At 42.7% G+C, this 23,280-nt stretch overlaps 4 protein-coding genes across 4 annotated transcripts in view; 1 reads left to right on the forward strand and 3 right to left on the reverse strand.

Moving 5' to 3' along the window:
• LOC108061418 (endoplasmic reticulum aminopeptidase 2) overlaps positions 1 to 8,019 on the reverse strand; it is a 31,102-nt gene extending 23,083 nt beyond the window's left edge. The window contains exons 1-2 of the mRNA XM_044394077.2: positions 7,739 to 8,019; positions 3,842 to 4,340 (exon numbers count right to left, since the gene is read on the reverse strand). Coding sequence (XP_044250012.1) covers positions 3,842 to 3,995 — 154 coding nt within the window. The 5' untranslated portion in view covers positions 3,996 to 4,340; positions 7,739 to 8,019. The remainder of the gene's footprint in view (positions 1 to 3,841; positions 4,341 to 7,738) is intronic.
• A 548-nt stretch (positions 8,020 to 8,567) lies between these two features.
• Positions 8,568 to 10,647, reverse strand: Rad60 (DNA repair protein Rad60). Its single transcript, XM_017159729.3, has 7 exons — positions 10,384 to 10,647; positions 9,833 to 10,329; positions 9,658 to 9,774; positions 9,502 to 9,602; positions 9,267 to 9,445; positions 8,982 to 9,207; positions 8,568 to 8,928 (listed from the first exon to the last, which is right to left on the reverse strand). Exons 1-7 carry the CDS (start codon positions 10,439 to 10,441, stop codon positions 8,838 to 8,840), a joined length of 1,269 nt encoding a protein of 422 aa, XP_017015218.2. The 5' UTR covers positions 10,442 to 10,647; the 3' UTR covers positions 8,568 to 8,837.
• A 119-nt stretch (positions 10,648 to 10,766) lies between these two features.
• On the forward strand, positions 10,767 to 15,132 carry EloA (elongin A). Its single transcript, XM_017159740.3, has 8 exons — positions 10,767 to 11,175; positions 11,502 to 12,101; positions 12,157 to 12,534; positions 12,592 to 12,809; positions 12,869 to 12,963; positions 13,088 to 13,287; positions 13,351 to 13,642; positions 13,881 to 15,132. Exons 1-8 carry the CDS (start codon positions 11,095 to 11,097, stop codon positions 13,958 to 13,960), a joined length of 1,944 nt encoding a protein of 647 aa, XP_017015229.2. The 5' UTR covers positions 10,767 to 11,094; the 3' UTR covers positions 13,961 to 15,132.
• Positions 15,068 to 23,278, reverse strand: wda (will decrease acetylation). The gene is made up of 6 exons (XM_017159739.3): positions 19,883 to 23,278; positions 17,506 to 17,848; positions 16,156 to 17,447; positions 15,796 to 16,096; positions 15,371 to 15,717; positions 15,068 to 15,310 (listed from the first exon to the last, which is right to left on the reverse strand). Exons 2-6 carry the CDS (start codon positions 17,674 to 17,676, stop codon positions 15,181 to 15,183), a joined length of 2,241 nt encoding a protein of 746 aa, XP_017015228.2. The 5' UTR covers positions 17,677 to 17,848; positions 19,883 to 23,278; the 3' UTR covers positions 15,068 to 15,180.
• Positions 23,279 to 23,280: the final 2 nt, after the last annotated feature.

The raw sequence follows: 23,280 nt of genomic DNA on the forward strand, positions 1-23,280 counted from the left end.
TGTGAACCAATGGGTACAGGAAACTGGTAAGGTTTACAGACGTGACAATATTATCGTAGTGCCGTACGACATATTCGAGTATCCTGCCATTAAACCGGAGAGTCATGACTTATTTAGGATGACATCACTTGGAATTATGGTCATCGGCCCAATGGTTCAGACCTTTACATCAAGTATGTGCAGCCATAATGGTACACTAGATAAAATGTTTGACGATTACCACATTCTGAGCCATAATACACCCTGCCCGGCATCAAATCTAAGTAAATCATTAATTTTGGTTTTACAAGAATTGTCCATCGTTTGTGCGAATTTGGTTCACGAAGCCTACTTTGCACCGGGGTCAGGGTTCAGCCAAATCCATCCCCGCTTCACCTCGATGTCACTTCGTCAGCTATCTTTTTTGGGGCTCGTCCAGGCAATGGAAAGAACTGGTAGCATTATAGATGGATTTGTAATCGATCGATGGCTAGCATTGCCCCCATTGGCCCAGGCCTTCAACTGCGATAAAGAAACCTCAGTGTAACAATATTTGGGGGCGCAATTCTAAGTAATACAAAAATGATTGTATATTTATTTTAATTCGCCCAGACTTTTCTTTGTTCTGTATAATAATTTGCCAACTATGTAAATAAATAAAATGTGTAACAATCAATCCTATGGTCTATCTATGTTGGAACTATTTACGAATACCTTCCTAGCGTTTTCATTCCTCTACTGAAATGTAATTTCCATTTATACATTGAAGCATGGAGACAACAAATCATAATAATCTTTGCAAGTAGATGCTTTGAATTTTTAGGTGTCGTTGACCCCCGACTTGAAATGTTTTTAAAAACCCGTCTGTAAATTCCTTGGTCAGCGATAAGAAGTACAAGGGGGTGACCTGAGGTCCGGCAGTTTATTTGCACACTCAATTTGAGGCATTTGCCATGATTTAATTAATTGGCAGACCGTGTTCGAGGGCCACTTGCAGACTCATTGCTGGCGCAAATAATGCAAATCGGAAGAGTTGAGCTCAAGGGCTCGATGAGAGGTTCTGGGGAAAGGGTTGTTGGGTTGCCTGCACCGCAATCGATTTGAATGGCATTGGGATCAACTGAAGCGGATCAAACATGGTGGCGAACTAATTGTGCAGAAACCGAGTTAAGCTGCGCTCAGCTCTCTTGGGGCAAAGCCAATTGGAGAGCTTCTTAACGAATCGTCGATGCTCTTAGGCTTAATAACATAAGGTTTTAAGCTCGCAAAAAAATAATAAAACATTATAACAAATGTTGTAAGGGAATATTTAAAGGAATGTTATTTAAATGTATGTACTTAAGATAACCGCGAATTCTTGAGCTTTTAATGAAATCAGCTCTTCCTCCAGCAGTTCTACCGTTTTAAACTTTTTATCTCAAGCAAATTCATCAGCTTTTAATTCTTAGGAAGAAATATTACAAATTTATGAAAACTTGTGCCCTCCCTGTGTGCGTTGCTCCTTGCAGTCCAAGACTATATATAGAAGTCCTTCTGGGCAAGGGTATGCTATATAGCACAAATGAAACCAAATGCACGCGGCTTGGCAAGGCTTCAAGTGCCTCAACAAGTACGAGTGTTGTGTTTTAAGGGGCCCGCGGGCAATATTTTCCATTTCCATTTAATTACGCGCCCAGTGGGAGGTGGGAAAATGCCGAGGGGGGGAGGGGGGATTCGGGATCCTTGTGTCCTTTGTAGTTGCATTTAATTGTGTTTCGCCTGCGCCATTTCGCTACAATAAATTGTTGCTCGCCCCGACGTTTTGACGGGCTGACTTGGCTCGCTCGCTTGTCAGTTTCCCATTTTCCATTTTCCATTTGCCAGTCGCACTCCTCATCCGCTCCGTCTTCCTGTGAAGTCCTCTTCCTGCTCCGCCGGCTTCCACTTTTCTGGTTGAGTTTGAAGTTGCCTGACCCAAAAACACATTTCATTTCTATGTATCCTTTACTTTCACTCATCCACACACATTTTCCTATACGAGTATATGGGAAAAGGCAGGGGGAGGTGGGTGGTGTTTGGTGCAAGCTCGGTGCCACACTTTGGCATGCAGCGCAAGGCTCTTGCCGCTTCAATTGTTTCTTGTGGACCCATTTTATCTCGCTGATGCAGTCCAGGATAGGCAGGATTTCTTTATTTGAGTCAAGCCCCGGCCCAAGTGCTCGTGTACCGGCATCTGTGTGTGTTTGAGTGTGTTTGAGCCCATTCAGCCTGCAATCAACACAACGCATCCTGCAATTATCAACATCAGCCGCCTGCGCCGAGGTTCCTCCATTAACCCTTTGACGGGTGTCGGCCTCGAAAGACACCCCACGACAGAAACCTTTTAAATCGCTTGGGGTTAAAAGGTTTCCAAGCTGCCTTTTGCACCTGCTTTAAAGGACTGTGTTCTGTAAGTGTTTCAAGTGGGAAAGTAAACCCTATCCTAACAAATAAAAACCATATTCTTTCAACACTATCTATCTCACTACACTAATAAGAATTAACTTGAAAATATTAATTTTATTTACATATCTAAAAATCATAACCTGAAGATCGTTTAAAATTGGGATAACATTCCCCAGATGGCTCCAAAGAGCCAAGAATCCTTTTTGTGGCCACCGAATAGAGGTTAAGCTGGATTCCGTTAAAGTAAACACCGCTGTGGGAGCCGTGAGTCAAGTGGTTACTCCACTTTATGCATCCTTAATTGCTCGACTGGCAGTTGGGACACCAGCACACGTCCACGTCCTGTTCCCGTGACACTGATTTGAAAGACTTGGGAGTGGATGGTGGGATTTGGAAGTGGGATGTCTGTGGGGTGAGAAGGCAGTCGCATCCGAAGGCGAAGGCAACTGGCCCACTTTGGCCCACGGCATGCCCAAGTGGAACGATTTGTCGCCTTGATAAAGTCAACACGATTTGCATATGTTTGTATTTAACTCTACTCACGATATTGATGACAACCTCAAATAGGGATAGGGATATGTGTGCGGTAAATATGGGATAATTAAGAATTAGTCTAAAATATCCTACTCTTATTTGTAAGTATTTGATTCGTATTATTTTGTACCAATTTTTTAATTTATATGGACCTATTATCCAAGATTGTTTTATTTTTAAGCACTATTTAATGTCTTTTTAATGTCGCTTTGAAGATAAATCATATAGCTTTCGCAACTCTTTGCTCCCCTCTGAAATCCAAATTGATTTCCCAGACAAATTCGTTATTGAAGTGCCATTACCACAATCGATGGCCCCAGGGGATCAATTCACCCGCCTTCGCAAAACTCCGGGCGAGCGTAAAATTTCAGAAAATCGGCGACAGCTTAAAGAGCACTCGTCTACATTTGTGCCCCCCGCCAAGCTGTCTACCTTTCAGTGGTCTCCTTGCCTCCAGTTTGGAGCAGCCCGCCGGATCCGTTGGACATCTGTCAGGGCGGAAAATTCCGCCAACTTGGCTGCCGGCTGCTGGCGCTAAGGAAATGCAAAAATATCTGGGAAAATGGTGAGAATGGGAGAGCACTGGCACTGGAAATGAGGGTTGGATGCTGCTGACATTCATTTACTTTGCCTCTGGCCAACGAGGCGTATGAGTAACGGCTGCAAGACGTGGCATTTTTAATGCCTTTGTTTTGCATTCGGGGTGTAATTAAGAAAACAACTTGATGCATAAATCCCAGAGGGGCGAACGAGAAAACCCGAAATTGGCAGGCAAGAGGAGTTTAAATTGCGTGAAGCGTCGGATTATGCACAAGTGCAATTATGCACGTTTTTTTGTTTTGGGCTCCCCAGGCAATTGCAATTGCATTTGGTTAGGGTTGAGGTGTATTTTAGGGAGACTTACCGAAAGTGACGCCATTCGTCTGCTTCTCCTTGTCCTTGTCCTTATCCTTCTCGCACTTTTCGCCGCCCAAGGGCTCCAGCTCGATGCCATCGGTGGTGGCCACTTTGTAATCCCGCTTCGACATGTTGCCACAGCAGAAGCCACAACATAACATTCGGCCAATTTTGTAGGCTTGCGGTTTAAGTGGCGCCGTCTTGGATTTTTTTGCCACTGGGCACGGTCCGGTTCTCTGGGTTTTGGGTTGGGTTACGACTAATCCCGGCTTGGAGGGGCAGGATTGGGCGGATGGATCGGGGATTAAGCCACTGCTCTTTCACTGGTCCTCCTTCACTAGCGATATGTTTGTCCAAAAAGTGGTCGGTACAAAAGATTCGTTTTGAGTGTAAACGGGTATGTAGAAGACTAGAAAGGTCGGTGAGTAGAGTTGATTGTTGTGTTTGATTTCGGTTTTGGTATTCGGTTCAAAATTGGTCCAGTTCCTGGTGTTAATGTCCTTCTGCTGGTAAATATAAAAAAGGAAAGAGATATTTTAAGATTGGTATTTATAAATAAATTTCTGGTAAAAAGTCCTCTAAATATTATTACAATCTCTTAAATGGAGCATCTTTAATGCACTTTATTGAAAGCTATCTATGTCAGGCAAGCAAAACAATGAGTGGGTATTTGTAAATACTTTTAGGAACATGCCAGACAAAAGAAAAGAATCTATTTCAGAGGATTTCTCGTTCTGCACTCCACTTGGCTGCACAAAAATTAATAAGAAATAGGTAGGAACCCAGATATATATTTGAAATGTTGCCAGCATTCTTCGACTTATTGTTAGACTGCAACTTCCGGTGCATAAAGTGGGGCAGATGGAGGAAGAGGAGGGGTAGAAAATGGAGCCTGCAACTGATGTCGCCACTTGTGGGCGGGTGTCGCTGCCAGGACATTGTTGCTACGCCAGGCACAAACAAAACGAAACTTTAATAAAAGCCCCAGCACTCCACCACTCCCCCAATCCCCCACTGCCCTGCACTCCAGTGTCCTTTGTGGCCCGGCAAAAAAGGAGTAATAAATAGAAGAAAAAGGAAAAGGCGAGCTGCAACAATGACAATGTCGTGGGCTAAAAAGCATTCGATAGCCTTAGGGCCACGAATGCAAATGCACATCAAATGTGAGCTGTCCCAGAGGCGGGCGGGTGCTTTGGGTGACTTAGGTTGCCTGGTTGCCTGGCTGCCTAGTCGACAGTAATTGCAAGAGGCATCCACATCCACCTCCGTCGGCAGAAAGCAGCCGAAGGAGCCGCCTGGTCAGGGACTTTCCATCGGTCTCCCAGTGCGAAAATATCGAAGAGGTGTGCCACAGCAGTTCAATGCACGAGTACACTCAGAAAAAAAATGTTTCAATTGTCAAAACTTTACTTAAACTTTGCAAATCTCACTTTAATTAATTCTATACAAATAACAATTTACTTTACTAAAATTTTAATTATAACTTGGACTTAAAAAAACAAAAATGTTTGTGTTGTGAAGGTTCATCTGAGACTCAAAAGGTAACCACAATTAGAAAAGTAAAGCCTGCGGTTACTCAAAAACATTACACTGTAAATAAAACACAGCAACAAGGAATTCAATTTATTTATAATAAAAATAAATTTATAAAATGCTCCAAAACTAAGCTTTGGATTTAAAAGAAAAAGTATATTTTATTCAAACTCTCAATAATATTGTAGGTTTACTCTATAAATTTGTTCTCCGAGTGTAGCTTTCGTACAAGAGGTCTGAGGATTAGGACCCAGCACTAGACCCAGTTAAATCGAGCAGGGAATACGCGGATGCGAATGCGGATCTGGAGCCGGATCCGGAGCCGGAGCCCGAGTGATGGCCACTCCATTTGATGGGGCGGCACTTGAAACAAAAGTCGAGGCGGGGCTGGGCAATTGTGTTTGCTGTTGGTAAAACACACAACGTAATAAAGAACTATAGGAAGGGCGGACTACGAGCTGGTAAATGGGAACTGCGAACCGGGAACTGGACGGGCCATAAACCTTTCAGCCATTTGAAGCACTTGCAACCAGCGCTGCCCACAAACGCTTCTACCATTAGCAAATTCTCCATTCCGGGGGGCTGGGCCAACTCAAAAATAAACATGGCGCAACAAAGTAAAGCACAAAGGACGAAAAACAAAGGGCAAAAGAGTCCAAATGAATAGAGCAAACAAAGAAATACACATGTAAGCCGAAGGAAAAATATCAGCGATTTTTGCAATACCCTAAATAATATTATCTAGTGTGTTTTCGCAGGGCGAAAAGATATGATGAGAGTTAAACTTTAGCCATTACTGAACTATATTGAACTATAAAACTTTTCCAAGCTATTTCTAAAAGTGGTTTCATTACATGGCCCATTTAATTTGTCTCCAATCAGGGGTAAATTGTATTAAAAACTTGTTTAATCATAGCAAAAGGGCACGACCTTTCTTTGTTGAACGGTAAAAGCAAATGATAAGGGTAACTAAATATACTTATTATGCATACACTATTTATATTAAGTGATTACGGCTTTCAAAGGATACCATATTAATAAGCATTGGAGATTATGAGTGGGAAGCGACATGTGAATAATTAATGACTTTATAAAAAACTAATCAATAAATATTTACTTGAAATAACTTATTATTAGTAATAACGATGAGATAATAACAATATAATAACAATATAATTTACATATAATGTCATTCCTCATTCAGATTTTTTTAATCCCAATTAAAGTTAGACCTCCAAAAGTTGCCAAAGCACCCCAAAATCAAAGGGTATACCGGAAAGGGGCAAGTTTGCTTGTTGGCCTGGCCATAAAGTGGTCGGGATTAATGGCAAAATGGCGTCAGTTTGTTTTGTGATTTCTTTTTTTTGGCTTGTTGCGCCCGTTGCATACAAAGCAGCCGAAAAAGGAGCGGCCAGGGACAACTCTAGGACATACTGTGTACATATCCTGGCCAAAAGGACACTGCAGCCAAAAATAGCCAGCCAGGTGAACGTGTGTGAGTGTTGCGTATGCGACACGTGTGCAAATTGTGCCCCAATGTGTCGTTTGTTACGTTTTACGTTACTTCCGGTCTGTCGCACGGTGCTAAATATAAATAAAAATGGCCAGCGGATTTTTTATGACCGCCCCGGCCCCTTTGGCTTATTTTCCCCCGCTGCTTATCAGCCACCTTTTTACGCAGCTGCATTTGTGCAGCTTTTGTGAAAAGCTTTTAGGTGAGTCTGGCATTATTAATTTCGACCATATGCAAGGCAAATTGAAGGTCATTCGGATGGGTGGACGCTGCGAGTGCCAGTGGGTGGAGAAGGGTGGGGAGGTGCACATTCGATTGCTGACTGAAGCAATCACTGCTGAATCGAGAGCCCTCAGAGTCCCATTCGAAGCCAGCCAGCCAGGCAGCCAGGCAGTCCGGCCCAAGGCCATTAGGCTGGGTGGCTACTTGTGGGGTGGCTGGCTGTACGCACTGGACACAGGATTTTTGCAGGTGTCACGTTTTATTTTTAGCACCAGGCCGAGGGTTACATACGATGGGACAGCTCTGTTCGGTGCGATCTTCCAGCTCATAAGCAGGACATAGCTTCAATATTTAATGCCCACAATCAGGCTGAATAATTGATGGACACATGTAGAGCCGGAAGGAGTAGGCTGTTCATGTGTGCTGTTGGTTTTTGTGTCTGGCGCACGGCAATTAACTTGTTTAAGCCACAAGGTAAACATGACAAACACATTTGTCAGAGTCAGTCGTCACTGTCAATGCCAGCGGATGGATAGATGGTTTGGCTGGGATGGAGTGAACAAATGCCTCCGAGGACTCCGGGGATCTCTATACAAAGCGGCTATACAAACAACACGAGTAGGAGCTGGGTTTTACCTAGAGCTGATGATTTAAGCCATAGGCCAAGAGTATCCTTCCGTTTTTAGGCGCCAAATAGAGAAGCACTTTGGTACTGCATGTAATTTGAGTTGGTTTTCGTTTCACTTGGGTTTTCCTTTCGTCACAAACACACAACGAGCGGCGAAATCGAGGTTAAACAAATGGGAAAACAAACCGAGTTCAATAACAAAGAGTTTCATGCGATTGAAAATGACTTTTTGGTTTTTCTTTGGTATATAGAAGAAGCGCGAATAAAATACGTCCATCAAGCACGAAGGATAAACTCTTTCTGATTGAAAGCCAAGCGAGTCGAGGAAATTCCCTTAAGATGGCGAGAGCTTTTCCCACCAGAGCTTTCCACTCTCTATTTTCTCTCAGCAGAGAGAGATTGTTATCCTGCTGTGTCAGAATTTGTGCAGTGAAATTCCAAGGGAAACTGCACAAGGATAAGGCAAAAGAGAGCGGCGAGTGGAAAGGAGAGAGAGCGAGAGAGAGCAGAGGAAAGCCGGTGGAAGGAGGCAACTATTGCACCCACCCCCCACTCTCTCAGCCACCCAAAACCACCCCCCGCAAATGGGAAAACTCCACAGCAGCATCCGCTCTCGTCCTGTCAATATAAACAACCATTTGGGATCTGTTTCTAGCTCTGTGTGAGTGCGCTATATGCTAGATAAACAAAATATTAGGGGTGTATAATGAATGCTTGAGGGTTTTTGGAAGTTGCCCGCTGCTCTACTTGGTGACAAATCGCACTTGGCTAGTCGAAGTTCAAATACACTTGAATTTCAAAATAAATTCCAATAATTCTCATTCTCGCAAAACCAACTAATCTTCATATGAGTTTAATATAATTTTGTGAGTTTTAGTACATAGTATAACGAAATAAATAAAAATATATCCTTATTGCGCTAGACAAATCTAACCAAATCGACAATATTCTCGAACAAAATTACAATAATTGCTTAGAGAAATATACAAGTTTGAGTGACTACATTTAATGCATTTATACAAAGAACATTTTGATATTCAAATAATTTAAATTTCAAAACTTGCACAGCAAGAAGAAAGTAATGAAAAATATAACTAAAAACAACTATTAGGTCTTAATTTGTAGATCAATTAGTTCATTGCCTTCCATATCTTGGTTTTTGGGCGTATCCTCCGGATCCAAAAGTTCACCATCAAAACTGTGAGGGAATTTCATAAATGGTTTTTACGTCTGATGGCTGGCAATACTTACAATAATTTAATGTGGCGGGCATCACAGTTCAACTCCTCAGCACACTTGATGTACAACATTTTGAACGTATCTTTTTTCTTCATTGGCATCACCATAGGTTGCTTCCATTTATCAGCCTGGACTTTCACTTGAAACTTTTTGGGTTTCCTGCTTAGAGCTTCTGGATTGTTGTCGTCCTTGGCAGTCTTCTTATTGTTATTATTATTAGACTTTGTTGCATGGCCACCTGAAAATAGTTTATTTTTTTTAGAAAAAAAAATGAAATTATGAATATAGGAGACCTACTAAGTGTATGAAAGGATTTGAGACCAATGCTATGAGGCGTATCATCGGGTCCTATGAACTTGTAGTACATATCAACGGAAATATCATTCTCATCTACTGAATTGCGTTCTGCGACTTTCTTGAAGAAATGTTTGAACTTTTGGTGCTGCCGCAGTTTGTAAATCTGGATCTCGCCGAGCCTGCAAAAGTTTATTAAGGTTATTAATTACATTAACTCTGTTGTATAATTACTTACCAGGAGAGCGCTACTTCTATGGTGGGATTATCATTATCAAAGATGCTTGCCTCTTCTACGGGAGCAGGGGCTTCAACTTCATCTTCAGAGTCCAGATTTATCTGAGAAAGTACTTTGTTATTGGCTTTCTTGGGGGTTTCCTATGCGAGGACTTACAAATCCCTCCACTCGCGGTGCGACCGCTGATACCAGATCTATACTGTCCACCACCCTGGAACGGGCACCAATTTCTGCCATTGTCCGGCGTATGCTGTTGTTCCGGTCTCCAAAGCTCTAGAAAGTAAGAGGTATATAAATACCTAGGGTTACCCCTGGAAAAACTTCCACTTACGGCCACAATGCTTTGCAGTGAGGATACAACAGATGCGGACACAGTTTCCGTCTCCAAGTCAATCGGCATAGTTGGTTCTGCCTTTTTTCTGCCCCTTCTCTTGGGCTTCGCCTGGGCGGGTACTTCCACATTGGACGCCACATCTGGAGGCTGGGCTTCCACATTGGGCAGTGAGGAGCGAGTTCGTCTGGCCACAGGACCTACTTCAACTTCTTTGGCATTTTTCTGCTCCATCTCCTGGATCAACTTGGACACGGGGGACAGGCATCTTTCCGAGCCCTTATCCTCTTCGACCTTTTCCTTCTCAGCAGGCTTTACTTTATTCTGTTTTGGAGGCGAGGGACCATCCTCACTTTTCTGGGGCTTTTCCTGCGGCGCTGCTGGGGGCTTCCGTTTGCCGTTTCTACTTGTTTTCTTGGGGCTGACATCTATGAAATCGTAGTCCACCTCCTTGGAGAACGAATCATTGCCAGGATTGTAGGATTCCTTTGGTAAAGCTGGCAAAGAACGTACCGTATGTTAAGCCTGGTTTTCTTGACCTTTAAGCTTACCTTTCACGGGAACCCGCTTGCGAGCAGCACTGAATATATCGCAGTCGTCGTCGGACATCTTGGGCACTCAAAAATACTGTATTGTTATCCTTGGTTCTTATAAATAGACGCGCCAAATCCGGATTAAAAAACCAAAAAGACGCCAAATTGAAATCATCTGCTGCAAGGACAATCGATAGGCGATAACGATTATGGCAAATCGGAACCGCGATGGAAATTATCGCAAGCAAATAACGGTTTAAATTAGTTTTGTTACCAATTAAATTTTATTGAATATATGAAATAAATATGTTAAATATTTGTTTTGCCGCCGTTGAACTTTCAAAACATTTATATTCATAGGCCTACTGTGCCACGTTGGCAACTCTGGCTGTCAGCTGTTCGCCCAGTGTTGTCAAGCGCCACGCCGTCAAAAGCAAATCTCATTTAGTTTCATCGCTGGCAAAAGAAAAAGAAAAGGCCAATAAATTGTTGATAGAATCAGTAATGCGAGTGAAAATAACTGAAAAACGATAGCCTCGCGTCAGGAGGCTTTTCCGCGTGTGTGTGCGCGTGTGCCTGTGCGTGTGTCTGCCCGTGTGTGCGTGTGTTTACCTGGTTTTTCCAGCACAAAAAAGAAACGGAAAGTAAACTGGAAAAGTCGACAAAGTCTGCTGCCTGCGTGCCATTTTTTATTTATTCGTTTCGTGTGGAAAACCTAAAGACGACTTGATGGCCTCCACCAGCAACCTGGTGGACGTGGTGCGCCACTACCAGCGCAGCATTGAGAAGCACGGCGAGGACGAACAGCGGGTGAGCTACCCATCCATCGTCCGCAACCTCATCCTCCTCCGGCTTATCCAGATTCCTCCCCTGCCTATTACTCCTATTACTCAAAAACACCCCCTCACCCCGCAACCTCACATTTACCAACAATACACCTACACATGCATTACCTGCCCTGCTTTTCCCTTGCTTAACCTTGTGAAATTTGCATTCAGACACTCCGCAACCAAGGTCACTTTTCTAGACTTTAACTTGCTCTTCTTTTCCGCTGACCTTCCACCCTCACGTTCTCTTGCTAATCCCTCTTAATCACCTCTTTCTCTACCTGCTCTCGCAATCCGAAACCAAAACAGCTGCTGCACTGCATCACCAAGCTGTTCAACCTGCCCATCAAATTCGAGCACCTGCAGGAAACCGGAATTGGCAAGACGGTGAATGCCCTGCGCAAGTTCAACGGGGAGGTGGGCGTGGCGGCCAAGACGCTGGTGTCCAAGTGGAAGGCCATGGTGGCCGCCGAGGAGGAGCCTCCAATCGCCGCCACACCAACAGCCAGCTCCCACAACGAAGAGGACTCGGGCAAGTCCAAGTCCAGCGACGAGGATCCCGACCAGGAGAACAAGGGCAGCAACTCGTCCAGCGGCGAGGATTTGCACAGCAGCGGGCACAAGTCGAAGCATCATGCCAAGAGCTCCAAGCACGACAGGAGTAGCAGCAGCAAAAGTCATCACTCCAAGAGCAAGTCAGATTCGGATAGGAAGCACAAGAGCAGTCGCCACGACAAGTCCAGGGATAAGGAAAAGGAAGGTCACAAGGAGGTCAAGGAGCACAGGGAGAAGAAGTCGAATGGCGAGCACAAATCAAAGGATTCCAGCAAATCCAGCAGCAGCAGCAGTCACAAGAGCAGCAGATCGGAGCTCCACAAGAGCGAGCACAGCAAAAGCAAGCACGAAAAGGTAAGCCTTTGTCTAGATAAAAGCAAATGGAAATATTTCATAGGTTACCTTTCAGGACAAGTCTTCGCACGGCGAGCCGAAACCAGCCAAAGACAAGTCGAGCAAACACAAGTCATCCTCCTCCAAGTCATCCAAGCGATCCCACAGTCCCCAACGCGCCGAAGAGGATGTGCAAAAGGCCAAGATACCAAAAACCAAATCGAAATCCGAGGAGGACTCCGCCGATGGTTTCGATTCCAGCATGGGCGCCAACTTCGACGATGTTCTTGGCCTGCTCAACATGCCCATGAGCAGCAAGAAGGGCAGCGGCAGCAGCAGCAAGAGCAAGTTCCCCTCCAAGCCGCCATCAGCTCAATCCTCTGTATCAACTCCCTCAGCGGCTGGAACATCCAGGGAAGCCTTCCCCACCAGCAGTCGACCGACCTCCACCAAAGTAATTACTAGGAACTATAAATATAAACAGTCTGAGTAACATATAATAACCTTTTAGAAACCCGAGCTGTTAGCATCCACAGCCAAGCTGGAACCCTTGGACCCAAACATTGCTCTGGAACTGCCCACCATTTCGAACAACTACAAGCCTTTGCCGTTGAATCAGACCGTGATGGATGTGGTCTTCAATCAGGGCGGCTCACAGAAGGCCCAAGCATCGCGTTACTTTAATGAGTCGGAAGCCCTAGCCCAAGGCATCTCCTCCAAAACTATGCGGTGTGTAAAGATCTTAAATGATTTTAGAGAAAGTATATAACAGAGTTTTTTTTATCTAGCACCAAGATCTATTCAGGCGTCAGAACTGGTCAAATCCTGCAGGTTCCCTCGCTCTTCGATCTGTGCACGCGTGTGCTTCAAAAGAACATTGATGGTAAGCACAGCAGATAAGATAAGATTAAGATGGTCTAATAAATGTTAAATCCTGCTATTAAAAGTTGTAAATGTATAAGTTTCATGGCTTTACCTTTTAATAACATTTTGTTTTCCCTTTTCAGCTCTCGAGTACACGGGTGGCGTACCCTTTGAGGTCCTTCGTCCTGTCTTGGAACGCGCTACACCGCAGCAGCTGCTTAACTTCGAGGAATACAATCCGTATTTAATGGACGACAGCGATGTTCTGTGGCAGCTGCATGTCAGCCGCCATTGTCGCAGTCAGCGGCGCGAGGAGATGGAAACGTGGCGCGAGATGTTCCTGGTAGGGATCGCAGTATCCCTCAGATAATCCCCCATCTAAGCCCACATACTATTTTCCTTCCAGCGCTGCCAAGAGGAGAAGGATCGCAAACTCAGCATCCTGGCCGAGAGCATCAAGGCTTCGCAGAAGATCAGCGAGGCACCTGTGCGCAAGACTCAACTGGCCTTTGTGGACTCGATGGTCAAGCCGCCGCGCAGTGTGCAGCGCAAGCAGGAGCAATATGGCACCAAGGGCAAGCTCATTGCCACTCCAGCCGCCCGGGTGGCCGCCTTGTCCAGCGTGACTCCAAATGCCGCCAAGGTGGGCGATGCCCGGCTGCGTGTGCTGGCCGCCACCCGCGACACGGCCCAAGTGGGTGAGTTGAAGAGATGATAGTCAAGCTGTAGGAGAAGAAGATTCCTTAAGCTGTTTACCCGCAAGAATAACCTCAAATAATCTCACTAACAATCTTTATGCATTTCACCGACTTGCTCATCTAACCTATCATGAATAAATTAACCTACATAAAATAGTTATTTGTTTTAGTTCCCCACTAACATGCTAAATTTATTAAAGTTTGATATTCACATATTTATTATATCTTTAACCCACAGGTGCTGGTCCAGGGCGATCCAAGAAGGCACCATTAATGGCCAAGACCTTGCAGTTCATGCGCCGTGGTCACAAACGATAAAAGTGTTTACGCGTTAAAGCTACAAAATTATACTCAATTTGTTCAGCGACAACTTAAGCAGCAGCAGCAGTAGCAGCTACCTTGATCTATAAGGCGTTCACAGTAGGATTAGCTCCAAACTAAATTGGCAGACTTTCGGTTCTGTAAAACGAGTCACTGTGATACTTGACCTTTTGTTACCCAGTGCGCCGCGGAAGTCGACTGCTGCTGTCTACATGCGTTCCACACGCATGCTATTTATTATTTATTCATGTTCTGCCCCCACATTCATTATACCGTACTAGTAACTAAGTGTAAGCCAACCGGATAACGATTGAAATCGAATAAGATAAGATATACGTTGCCTCCCGCTGGGTCGCCAACAAGCTCAGATAAATGAGTTATAAAATATGATTATTTTCAGGTTGATTACTGTTCGATTGATCTAGTGCATGTAACTTAAGATCAGAAGACTGCTGATCACTCCAACTATACTTTTAAGCTAAGTTCAATGTTCTTTGTCCCAGAGGGCTGTGCGAATGTCCAAAATCATAGAGGTTCCAAGCAAATCAATTGTATATAAATGTAAACCCAATCCTATATCGAAATACCTAAATTATTGGAGTACAGTTAAATGTCTTTAAGTGCATCGCTAATTACTTCCATTCAAAAGTTTCTATATTTATTTTTAGTTGAATTTAGTTACGCAAATCTTTGGATTTTTGGGTGAAATGTTCTTATTTTATTAAGAAAAAATTACATTTACTGCACCATCATTTTCGTTATTATACTAGTCTTTTAAGTAAAAACAAATATTGAAATGCGATTATTCTGAATGCTAATACTCGTCTTATTTTTAATATTTACACATTTTTTATCTTTTATAAAATAAGTCATTAAATCTACGTATGTCATATCCGCATTTTCAAAAGCTTCTTTAGCTGTTACCAGTAAGCGATGCAGGTAAAGGCATTACACTGTATTCAAAATCGTTTTATTCCACTAGTAAGCTAACGGAAACAAAACCACGAAGCTATCAAAGATCACTCTTGTTTGAAGACATCACGGATTGTTAGAGAGGGAAAATTAAGTATATATAGAGAATGGTAAAGACAGGCAAACGAGTTGTTTCACACGATAGTAACAGTAATATTATACAGACTTATTACAAATAAATTATTTTCAAACATAAACCATCATAAAGTGAAAATTCATTCGGCCCGCAGTGCCATCCGTTTAATTCAGGTGCCGATGCAGTAAAGCGTCTTGCTGCGCCCGTAAAAAACATCGACCAAACGCTGGCAGGAACTATTGAGAGTTAGCACACGATTCGTTGTAGCTGAAGAAGAGCTTCCAGCACTGCTGTTGTCGCTGTGGAATAAATAAGAATCAATAAATAAATGTTAAATTTTATTCCTCTTAATAACTTACCCCATGGGCGAGAGTTTCTTGATGTCCCACAATCGCAGGCTTCCATCGGTGCATGCTGTGGCCAGATGCCGATTGTGCGTGCTCCAGGAAAGAGAACTAATGCTCGCCGAGTGATCCTTGAGCTCAGCCAGCTGGGCTCCGGCGGCCAGGTCAAAGATCCGCACCTTGGTCTCCTCCCCGGCAGCGGCCAACATCTTTCCATCTGGGCTGAAGGCCAACTTGGTCACCGCCTGACGACAGTCTGCGAAAACGCGCATCAGTTTCCCGCTGGTTGCACACCACAGGCGCACTGAGTGATCTGCCGAACCGGTGGCTATGTAGTTGCCATTCGGATGGAAGGCAACGCACTGTGGAAAGAAACATTTATAAAGATAAATAATTGAACCCAAGGAATGAAAAGATATTAGTAGCTCCATTTAACGCACCTCAACGTCCTGCGTATGTCCGGCATAAATGATGAGCGCATGTTCCTTCTCCAGCGACCAGAGGCGCGCACTCAGATCCTTGGAGCCCGTGACCACGTATTGGCCCACTGGGCTCTCGTCCAGGCACCAGATCGGGTAGTTGTGACTTCTGTATATGGCGGCGCAGTGCAGATTGTGCGCTCGCCAGCACCGCATGGTGGCGTCCTTGGACACGCTGTACATAAGTGGGTAGTGGGCGGAGAAGCGTACGTCGGTGACTCCTCTCGTGTGACCTCGTAGCTGCAGTCCGCCGTATTCGTTGCTAGAAAAGGAGAATTTGATAAGGGTTTTCTTCAGTTTGCGAATCCTAAATTAACTTACTATGAGTTATCAGCATATTTGCAATGTCGCGCCCTGTTGCGTTCCCTTCGCTCCTCTTCCGAGCACTTCACATCCTCCTCACTGCTGTCCTCCCCGTCAGTCTCCTCCTCCTCATTCACGCAATTGTTCAGCTCCCAGGGGCACTTCGACTGCGGGTAGCGTCTGTAGAAGCTTCTGCCGCGGCAGCTGCTTTGGTTAAGCTGCCACAGCTGCACGGCAGAGTTGTCGAACCCGGCTAGCATGTGGCACTCACTGGGATCCAGGTGGGCGGAGGTGAGACCCCGGGAACGTTCGCTGATTCGCAGAAATCGCGGCAGCTCCACCTGGGCCTTGAGTATCTGTTCGGTGGCTGATTTGAGGGTGTCCAAGCAGGCGTCAATATTCAGTTGTGATTTGTTGGGCTCCACAGATTCATCCGCATCGATCTCCTGCTTGATGTCTGTTTCTAGCTTGATGTTTGGCTCCTCAGCGGGTCGTTTTCGATTGGACTTCTCGGTCAAAGATTTTCCTGGCTTGATGTCTGCGCGGGTATTTGCTGTTGCTTTGGAAACCACTTCCTCCTCTGCCTCCTCGTCCTCCAGGTCGTCCGTCAGGCCAAGCAGGTGATCCTCACTGAAGGCGCGCTGTTCGTTCTCCACGATGTGGACATGCAGCCAGGTGTAAAGCAGATTCATGATCAAAACATGACCCCGCCGCTGCAGATAGCCGCATATCCTCTCCACCACTTGGGCTGTGGTATGCAGTTCGTACTTGGAGGAGCGAAAGTGAGCCACTGTATCGTCCAACTCTGCTGCCTCCAGCCGTGTATAGCCACTTAGGATTTGCACCAGACGCATAAAGTAGTCCAGCTCCGTGTCGCCAGTGTCCTGGGCTTCCCTGGCGAATCGTATATTGAAGGTTGACTCATTCGCCGTGGTGGAGCAGCCGTTGATCTTGGTGGGCGGTGGTGCATCGTACAGATCCACTGGCGCCACCAAGTGGGCATATTTGCGTAGCAACTCCACAGCGCCCCGCGGCTCGCGAGCCTTGAGCAGATCCAGATAGAAGTGGCACAACATGGGTCCATAGAAGCGCTTCATCTCCAGACGCAGCGGCTCCGCCTGGGCCTCCACGTACTGCGAGAAGCGTCCAAACTGCTGATCCACTGTGTGCTGGTTGTTGGTGATCACCTGGACATTCGAGTAGGTGAAGCTGTTACCGCCGTGCAAATCCGTGTCCAGCATTTTGTTTACCGCGAACTGCTGTTTGTTTTGCAGCAGCAGAAAGTCGGAGCGGCGAAATCTTTCGTTGCTCTGGGGGATGGTCAGAATTTAGCATTATAATACTCTCAGGAGCCTATCCCTCACTTACCACGTAGTTTTTCTGCTTTAGCAAGAGACCGACGGCGCAGCGTAGCAAATCGTTTTTCGAGGACGACTTTTTGCTGCCCGCACTAGACTTGTTGATGTTGCTATTGCTGTTGCTGTTACTGTAGACGGGCGAAGCAGCGTGGGCGTGGCTGCTGGCGCTGGGCAGGCTCATCGTTGCGTGTTATCCTCGCCAAATCCGTCTCCGTATCCTGATCCCGTCCTGCAGTGCGTCCGATAGCGGCAGCGTCCGATTACATTACTTGGCAGGCCTATCGATAGCTATCGATTTGTAGCGGTTGCAACAGCTGTTGTTGTCCTCAGTGCTGGCAATGTGTCTTTTTTAGCTATAAAGAAGTTGAATCAGAATTTTAGTTTCCATGAATTATTTTTAATTTTAAATATAACGAATAACATTTTTAAAACGGTTTTTTGAAAAAACATCATTATCAAAGTTTCTAGAAATATTACGAACTTAATTCGAAGTGACACTTCAATTTGCTGCATATTTTTTAATAATAGTAAAGATGAAAGTTAGAATTTGTAACAGAAACAGAAATTTTTCTGTGTTTTATCGCCGTAGGTCTGCTAAAATAGATGTCCCAGTTAAAGATTCCAAACAACTTTCGTTGATAATTAAAACCAGTTTTGATTAGTTACGACCACCACTTTATTTTCTTTTTGTGTTTTTGTAAGTTTAGTTCATTTTCATTAAATTTGCTCAAATCATGTTCGATTAAATTACAAGTGCTTAAACCTAAAAGTATGTATGTACGTATGTATGGACTAAAATAGTTAACAAAGTTTGGCAATCAGTTACAGTTAGTCAAAACGAGTTAAAAAACCATTACGCATGTACAACCAAAACAACAACAGGAAATTGAGTAAGTTATATATAATTATTAATATTTTGTTTTTTCCGTATTGGTTTTTTCGTCTTTTTCTGACCCAGTTTAGGCCAGTTACGATTAGTAGAAATGCAACAATGTGTAAAGCGGCTTAAAAATAACCGCCACAACCAATAGAATATCACACCAAAAAATGGCAGAGTACAACAGATCCAACAGAGATTGTAATCAGTGAGTGTCGAGTGTGGAGTGTATAGAGTGTCTATGAGGAGAATCGTGTTTCAAGGGACGCGGACCTAACTAGCTTGGTAGGATGCGCGAGGACAGGCTCGAGGATCTACAGCCCAGAGCCCATCCTGCCGTGAGGTTCGGGCCTGTGCCTGTACAGTGTGCTCTCGCGGGTGTCCGGGGCGTGGCTTTGGGTACAACATTCATAAAGTTTATCTACCTCGTCGCTACCTAAGTTGTCGTTGTCGTTTTGCTAGCTAACAAAAGTAACTGTGTATATATATGTATAAAATTACCAACAAATTCATAAATTATTGTTGTAATACGTTTAGAAAATAGTGTCCATATATCATCATGCTGTCCTCACACTTAGCCTAATGCGTTTTGAAGAATTGACTACTATTAAATGGCAAATGTGTGCCATAGTTTCTCTTTCCACTTTATCGTTTTTTAGTTTTTTTTCTTGTTTTTTTTGTAGAGTTTACTTGTAATTACATACACTTCACATACACATGCAATACACAATAATCATTGTAATTGTAATTACGTTAAATGTAACTGGTAACATCATGCTAAATACAGTATTTCTCCATTATAGACAGATTTCGTTTTCCCATCTCAGTATGCCTAAGAACCATTACTCCCTCTGTCTCATCCATTACAGTTATCAGAGATTTGACTTTTAGCAAATACGTAATTTTTTAAAAATTATTTGGAGGGAATATTCATGATTTTTTTTTTTAAATATCGTTTACGTTGATCATTTCTTATCAAAGTGTGTGATGTTCAGAAAATATTTCGCTTATCCATTGCATCGTTTGTGAGATTGTAAGTCTGGTAAAAACAATGAATGATGTAGAACGAAGGAGACAAATCTGTTATCGTTTGAAAGAAATGCAATATATGTGACGTTAGTATTAAATATTATTAGGTACCAAAAAGTGTAAAGCAAGGTCGAAGTAATTCTGCGTTTAAATAAAAGCATGTAAAATTCTTTAAATCTATTTTTGATCATCAGTTTACAACCATGAAAACATTTAAGTTTACATTTACTCTTATTATGTACATATATAGATGTACCATAAAATATTCGTTCATATCAGAATATTAATATTAGCACTGTATAAATACATTTATATTTTGTTATGCTGTATTCGTGTGTAGGTGTCTGCGAGTTAAATTGTTATTACATGCTACATACAATTTACGATCAACAAGAGGTTACAGCATCTCAACTAAATGCCATAAAGTAACAGTTTGCTTCTTTATAAAAGTTTTTCATTGCATATTACAGTTAAAACTTACATCGTAGATTTGTGTAGTTCTTTGTATATGGTACTTAATCATAGCAGGACCGAGCCGCCCGACCGTATTTTTCGGTTTTCCGTACGTCGGGCATTTCGATAATACTGAGCGGTAAAGTTTGTCGCAGCTCATCACGTCTATAGGTCAGATCGCGATCGATTCTTGTTTTGGCACAGAAATAAAGGATATACGGAATACGTCCAGAATAATATCTCATAATTTCGTATTGATTTTTTACTCGTCAGTCTAAATACTCTGAGATTTCGAATTGAAAGCAAAGATTCGAAAGAGGTGCCTAACAGAAGATCCTGTAAATACTACGATGACGCTTAAAATGTCCTCTTACTCGCTAACAGGAATGCATAATGCACTGGTGTACACTGAGGTGTACGGACTATGTATACATATATATATATATTTTTGAATGGATCTCTCAATTCGTTTTAAATAAAATTGATATGTCTAATAGCTATTATCAATCGTTTTCAATTTCAAAAGGTTTTGTATTGTATTTCGAAGTAATTCTGTTGCGTTTGCTAGTTTTAATATTCGGTTTTCCCACATTCGGTATGACATTAATGGTAGTAGGTATGTGTATCTGTACGATTTACAAAATATTGCAATCAGCTGCTGAGAAGAAGTAAACGCCCCATGCAACTATATAGTGTCTTTGAATTGGAATGCAAATTGTATATACTGATGATTCGAGTGAATTCGACGTTTGAGCTAGAATTAGTTTGGCTTTTGAGGAAGCTGGAGCCGCGTGGGCCGCCATCTATATACAGGTTATTCTAAAATACGTATTTGTATTGCATAAATACAGTTTATCTTTACATTCGCTTAATGAACAATCACAACGCAGAGTTTTCGAATAAAGTGAGTGAGGAGGAACCGCTGACGCTGAGTTCTTGCAGATGCTTTCGGAAATTATCGCATGGAAACGAATAGGAATGTCACAGATTGTCCTTTACTATTTTCGTCATTCGTTCATCTAGTAAAATAAAAAGGCAAGACGATCGTATGAAAAATGAAACAGTTGAAATCATTTAATTGGTAAACGATAAACATTTTGGCACAGTAAGTAAAACTTAAAAGGAAATATAAATAAATTAGGTCATAATATAACTACTGCATTTGACTAGACGTTCGAGCAGAAGCCTAACATTACATTTATCCGTTTTTTGTCTTTAGGAAACTTTTTTGAAAAGCAACAAAGTGCACACACATGTCAACTTAAGCTAACGTTAGCCTAGATTTGAACACTTACTTAAGGATAAACACTCATTTGTGGATACTTTATTTAATAATACTTAAGACTTATATACGCTTGAAGGCATTTGAGCATAGAACAGAATTCAATTGAACAGTATAGTTGGACGAAATCAGGCGGAAACGGAAATGGAAACGGAAGCGGAAGAAAATGTAGAGAAAATGCACACAACAAAGGATGACCACTACAGATGGAAGGATGGTAATAGGTGTTCGGTTTGTATTTGTACGCGAGAAAGTCTTTAAACGGCTTTGAAGGCCCACAACAAACAGTTACTGAAGGTGCTTTATGGTGGGCTGCTGTAGCTGTATTTGTTTTTAATGTATATCTGCTTACGCTTATTGTATATAACACCGAAAATATGCAAGAATTATGTTGTCCGTCAACTAAATCTATGACTATTTATGATTACTAATGCTATTGCGAACACAAGGCCGAGGAAATGGAACAGCGGATTGTTAAGACTTCTATGTCGGGGTGATTGGTATATCTCTCTCTGTTTCTGTATTTACAGCACCTGATTCGTAGTGTTCTGTGTTGTACGATGAGAAAAGGTCACGCACACAGCTGGCAAATACAACCATAAGAATCGCTCATAGTTCCCATCTTCCAAATTTCTGCGGATCCGGATCTGCGGGGTGAGGCGAGTGGAAAGGGTCGGAAGGTATTAGACTAAACGTGAGTACTTCGTTTGGTTTTGGTTTTAGCCCTGCATGTATTGGTTTACATTAAACTAGATTAAGTTACGCCATTGTCAATAACATACTCGTACCACCCGGCAGGGGCCTCAAAAACGTTGAATCAATTGATCAATTTGTTGTGGTACATTAGCTCACTGTCCAAATGGAAAACGTGTGATTCTTGTTGTTGTTCAAATTACTGGCAGATTTACTGTTGTACCATTTAATTTAATATATGCTTGTATATAATAACTATGTATATCCTAGGCCTATATAAAACTGCACTGTGAGTGTCTGTGTGTGTGAGTTTCCTGGGGCTCGAACTTCGAACCCTCGTTGTCTGTTCTTGGGTTTTCTTTTCTTTGGGAGGGGCGTGGGGTCGGTCAGGGGCAAAGGGGATCTAGAATTATAAATAGATTAATGTCTTTTATGCGTTTTGGAGAAATTTGAAAGATATCCTTCCTTATCGGTTAATTTGCTAGACTCATATTTACAGTGTCTTACAACCTACAACTTTGCGTTAAAAGTAAAGTTAAAACTTTTCTCAACTTCCATTTACATTGGTGTGCATTGAATTTTGTTCACGTTTAGCTAAAATCGTTTTTGATCTCACTCAATATCACTTGATTTCACTAGATTTTCTCTGGGTTTTCGGTTTCTAAGCCATAGTTCAATAGTTTAGGTTTGTAGGTAGGTAAGTACAATCTAAGTAAAACTTCAACTACTCGGAGTTGCTGACTTGCGTCGTTAGAACTAGAACAACAATCATATATCGCATACATCGTAGACCTAGGCATGTAATTATATCAAGTATATATATGTATATATATAGAGATTCTCTTACGTCCTAGACATTTATCGCCCTAGTAAAGTATCAGTGTAGTGTGTTGCAACTATGTACGAGTATTTGAGTAGAAAAACTTGTAGTTAACAGTAATTATGCACTAGTATTTATCATAGATCGGGATTTCGCCTTAGCTTTAGCCATAGTTGTAGTATAGTTATAGAGTACATCTACAGTCGAGTCGAGCTGAATAAACGCCTACTATAAAAAACGGTAGGTATACATTTACATATTCGAATTTTCGTATTATTTCAACATAAATATTGCACTTGCCTACAATAGTCAATAACAATTCAATTTGAACTTGTACCAATCTTTGGCTAGACTTACAAACTAGAGCAAGTCGCAGTGTTTTCCTACTTAAGGGTTAGATAGATAGAAGTGATTGATAGAGAGAAGTGTAGGGATAGAGATAGACCTAGTGAAGAAATGCCTTTAACTACTACGTACACGTGACATTGATTTTTAGACTCAAATTCGTCTAAGCATAAATTCTAACAGTGGTAAACAATGCTTGCTGCTTGCTTAATGCGATTGTCAATCGATTTTGTGTGTTTGCTATATAGGTATGATCGCCCTATTGATTCCATATCCTTATCCTTGT

The sequence above is a fragment of the Drosophila takahashii genome, chromosome 3R, assembly GCF_030179915.1.
Source record: "Drosophila takahashii strain IR98-3 E-12201 chromosome 3R, DtakHiC1v2, whole genome shotgun sequence".
Taxonomy (NCBI): domain Eukaryota; kingdom Metazoa; phylum Arthropoda; class Insecta; order Diptera; family Drosophilidae; genus Drosophila; species Drosophila takahashii.

Coding starts and splice junctions, on each gene's coding strand:
- EloA (XM_017159740.3), top strand. CDS start 11,095: ATGGCCTCCACCAGCAACCTGGTGGACGTGGTGCGCCACTACCAGCGC. Junction 12,964..13,087: donor GCTTCAAAAGAACATTGATG/GTAAGCACAGCA, acceptor TTCCCTTTTCAG/CTCTCGAGTACACGGGTGGC. Junction 13,643..13,880: donor CCGCGACACGGCCCAAGTGG/GTGAGTTGAAGA, acceptor TTTAACCCACAG/GTGCTGGTCCAGGGCGATCC.
- wda (XM_017159739.3), bottom strand. CDS start 17,676: ATGAGCCTGCCCAGCGCCAGCAGCCACGCCCACGCTGCTTCGCCCGTC. Junction 16,097..16,155: donor AAATATGCTGATAACTCATA/GTAAGTTAATTT, acceptor CTCCTTTTCTAG/CAACGAATACGGCGGACTGC. Junction 15,311..15,370: donor AAGAAACTCTCGCCCATGGG/GTAAGTTATTAA, acceptor TTTATTCCACAG/CGACAACAGCAGTGCTGGAA.
- Rad60 (XM_017159729.3), bottom strand. CDS start 10,441: ATGTCCGACGACGACTGCGATATATTCAGTGCTGCTCGCAAGCGGGTT. Junction 9,775..9,832: donor CACTGCAAAGCATTGTGGCC/GTAAGTGGAAGT, acceptor CTTACTTTCTAG/AGCTTTGGAGACCGGAACAA. Junction 8,929..8,981: donor GCCCGCCACATTAAATTATT/GTAAGTATTGCC, acceptor ATTCCCTCACAG/TTTTGATGGTGAACTTTTGG.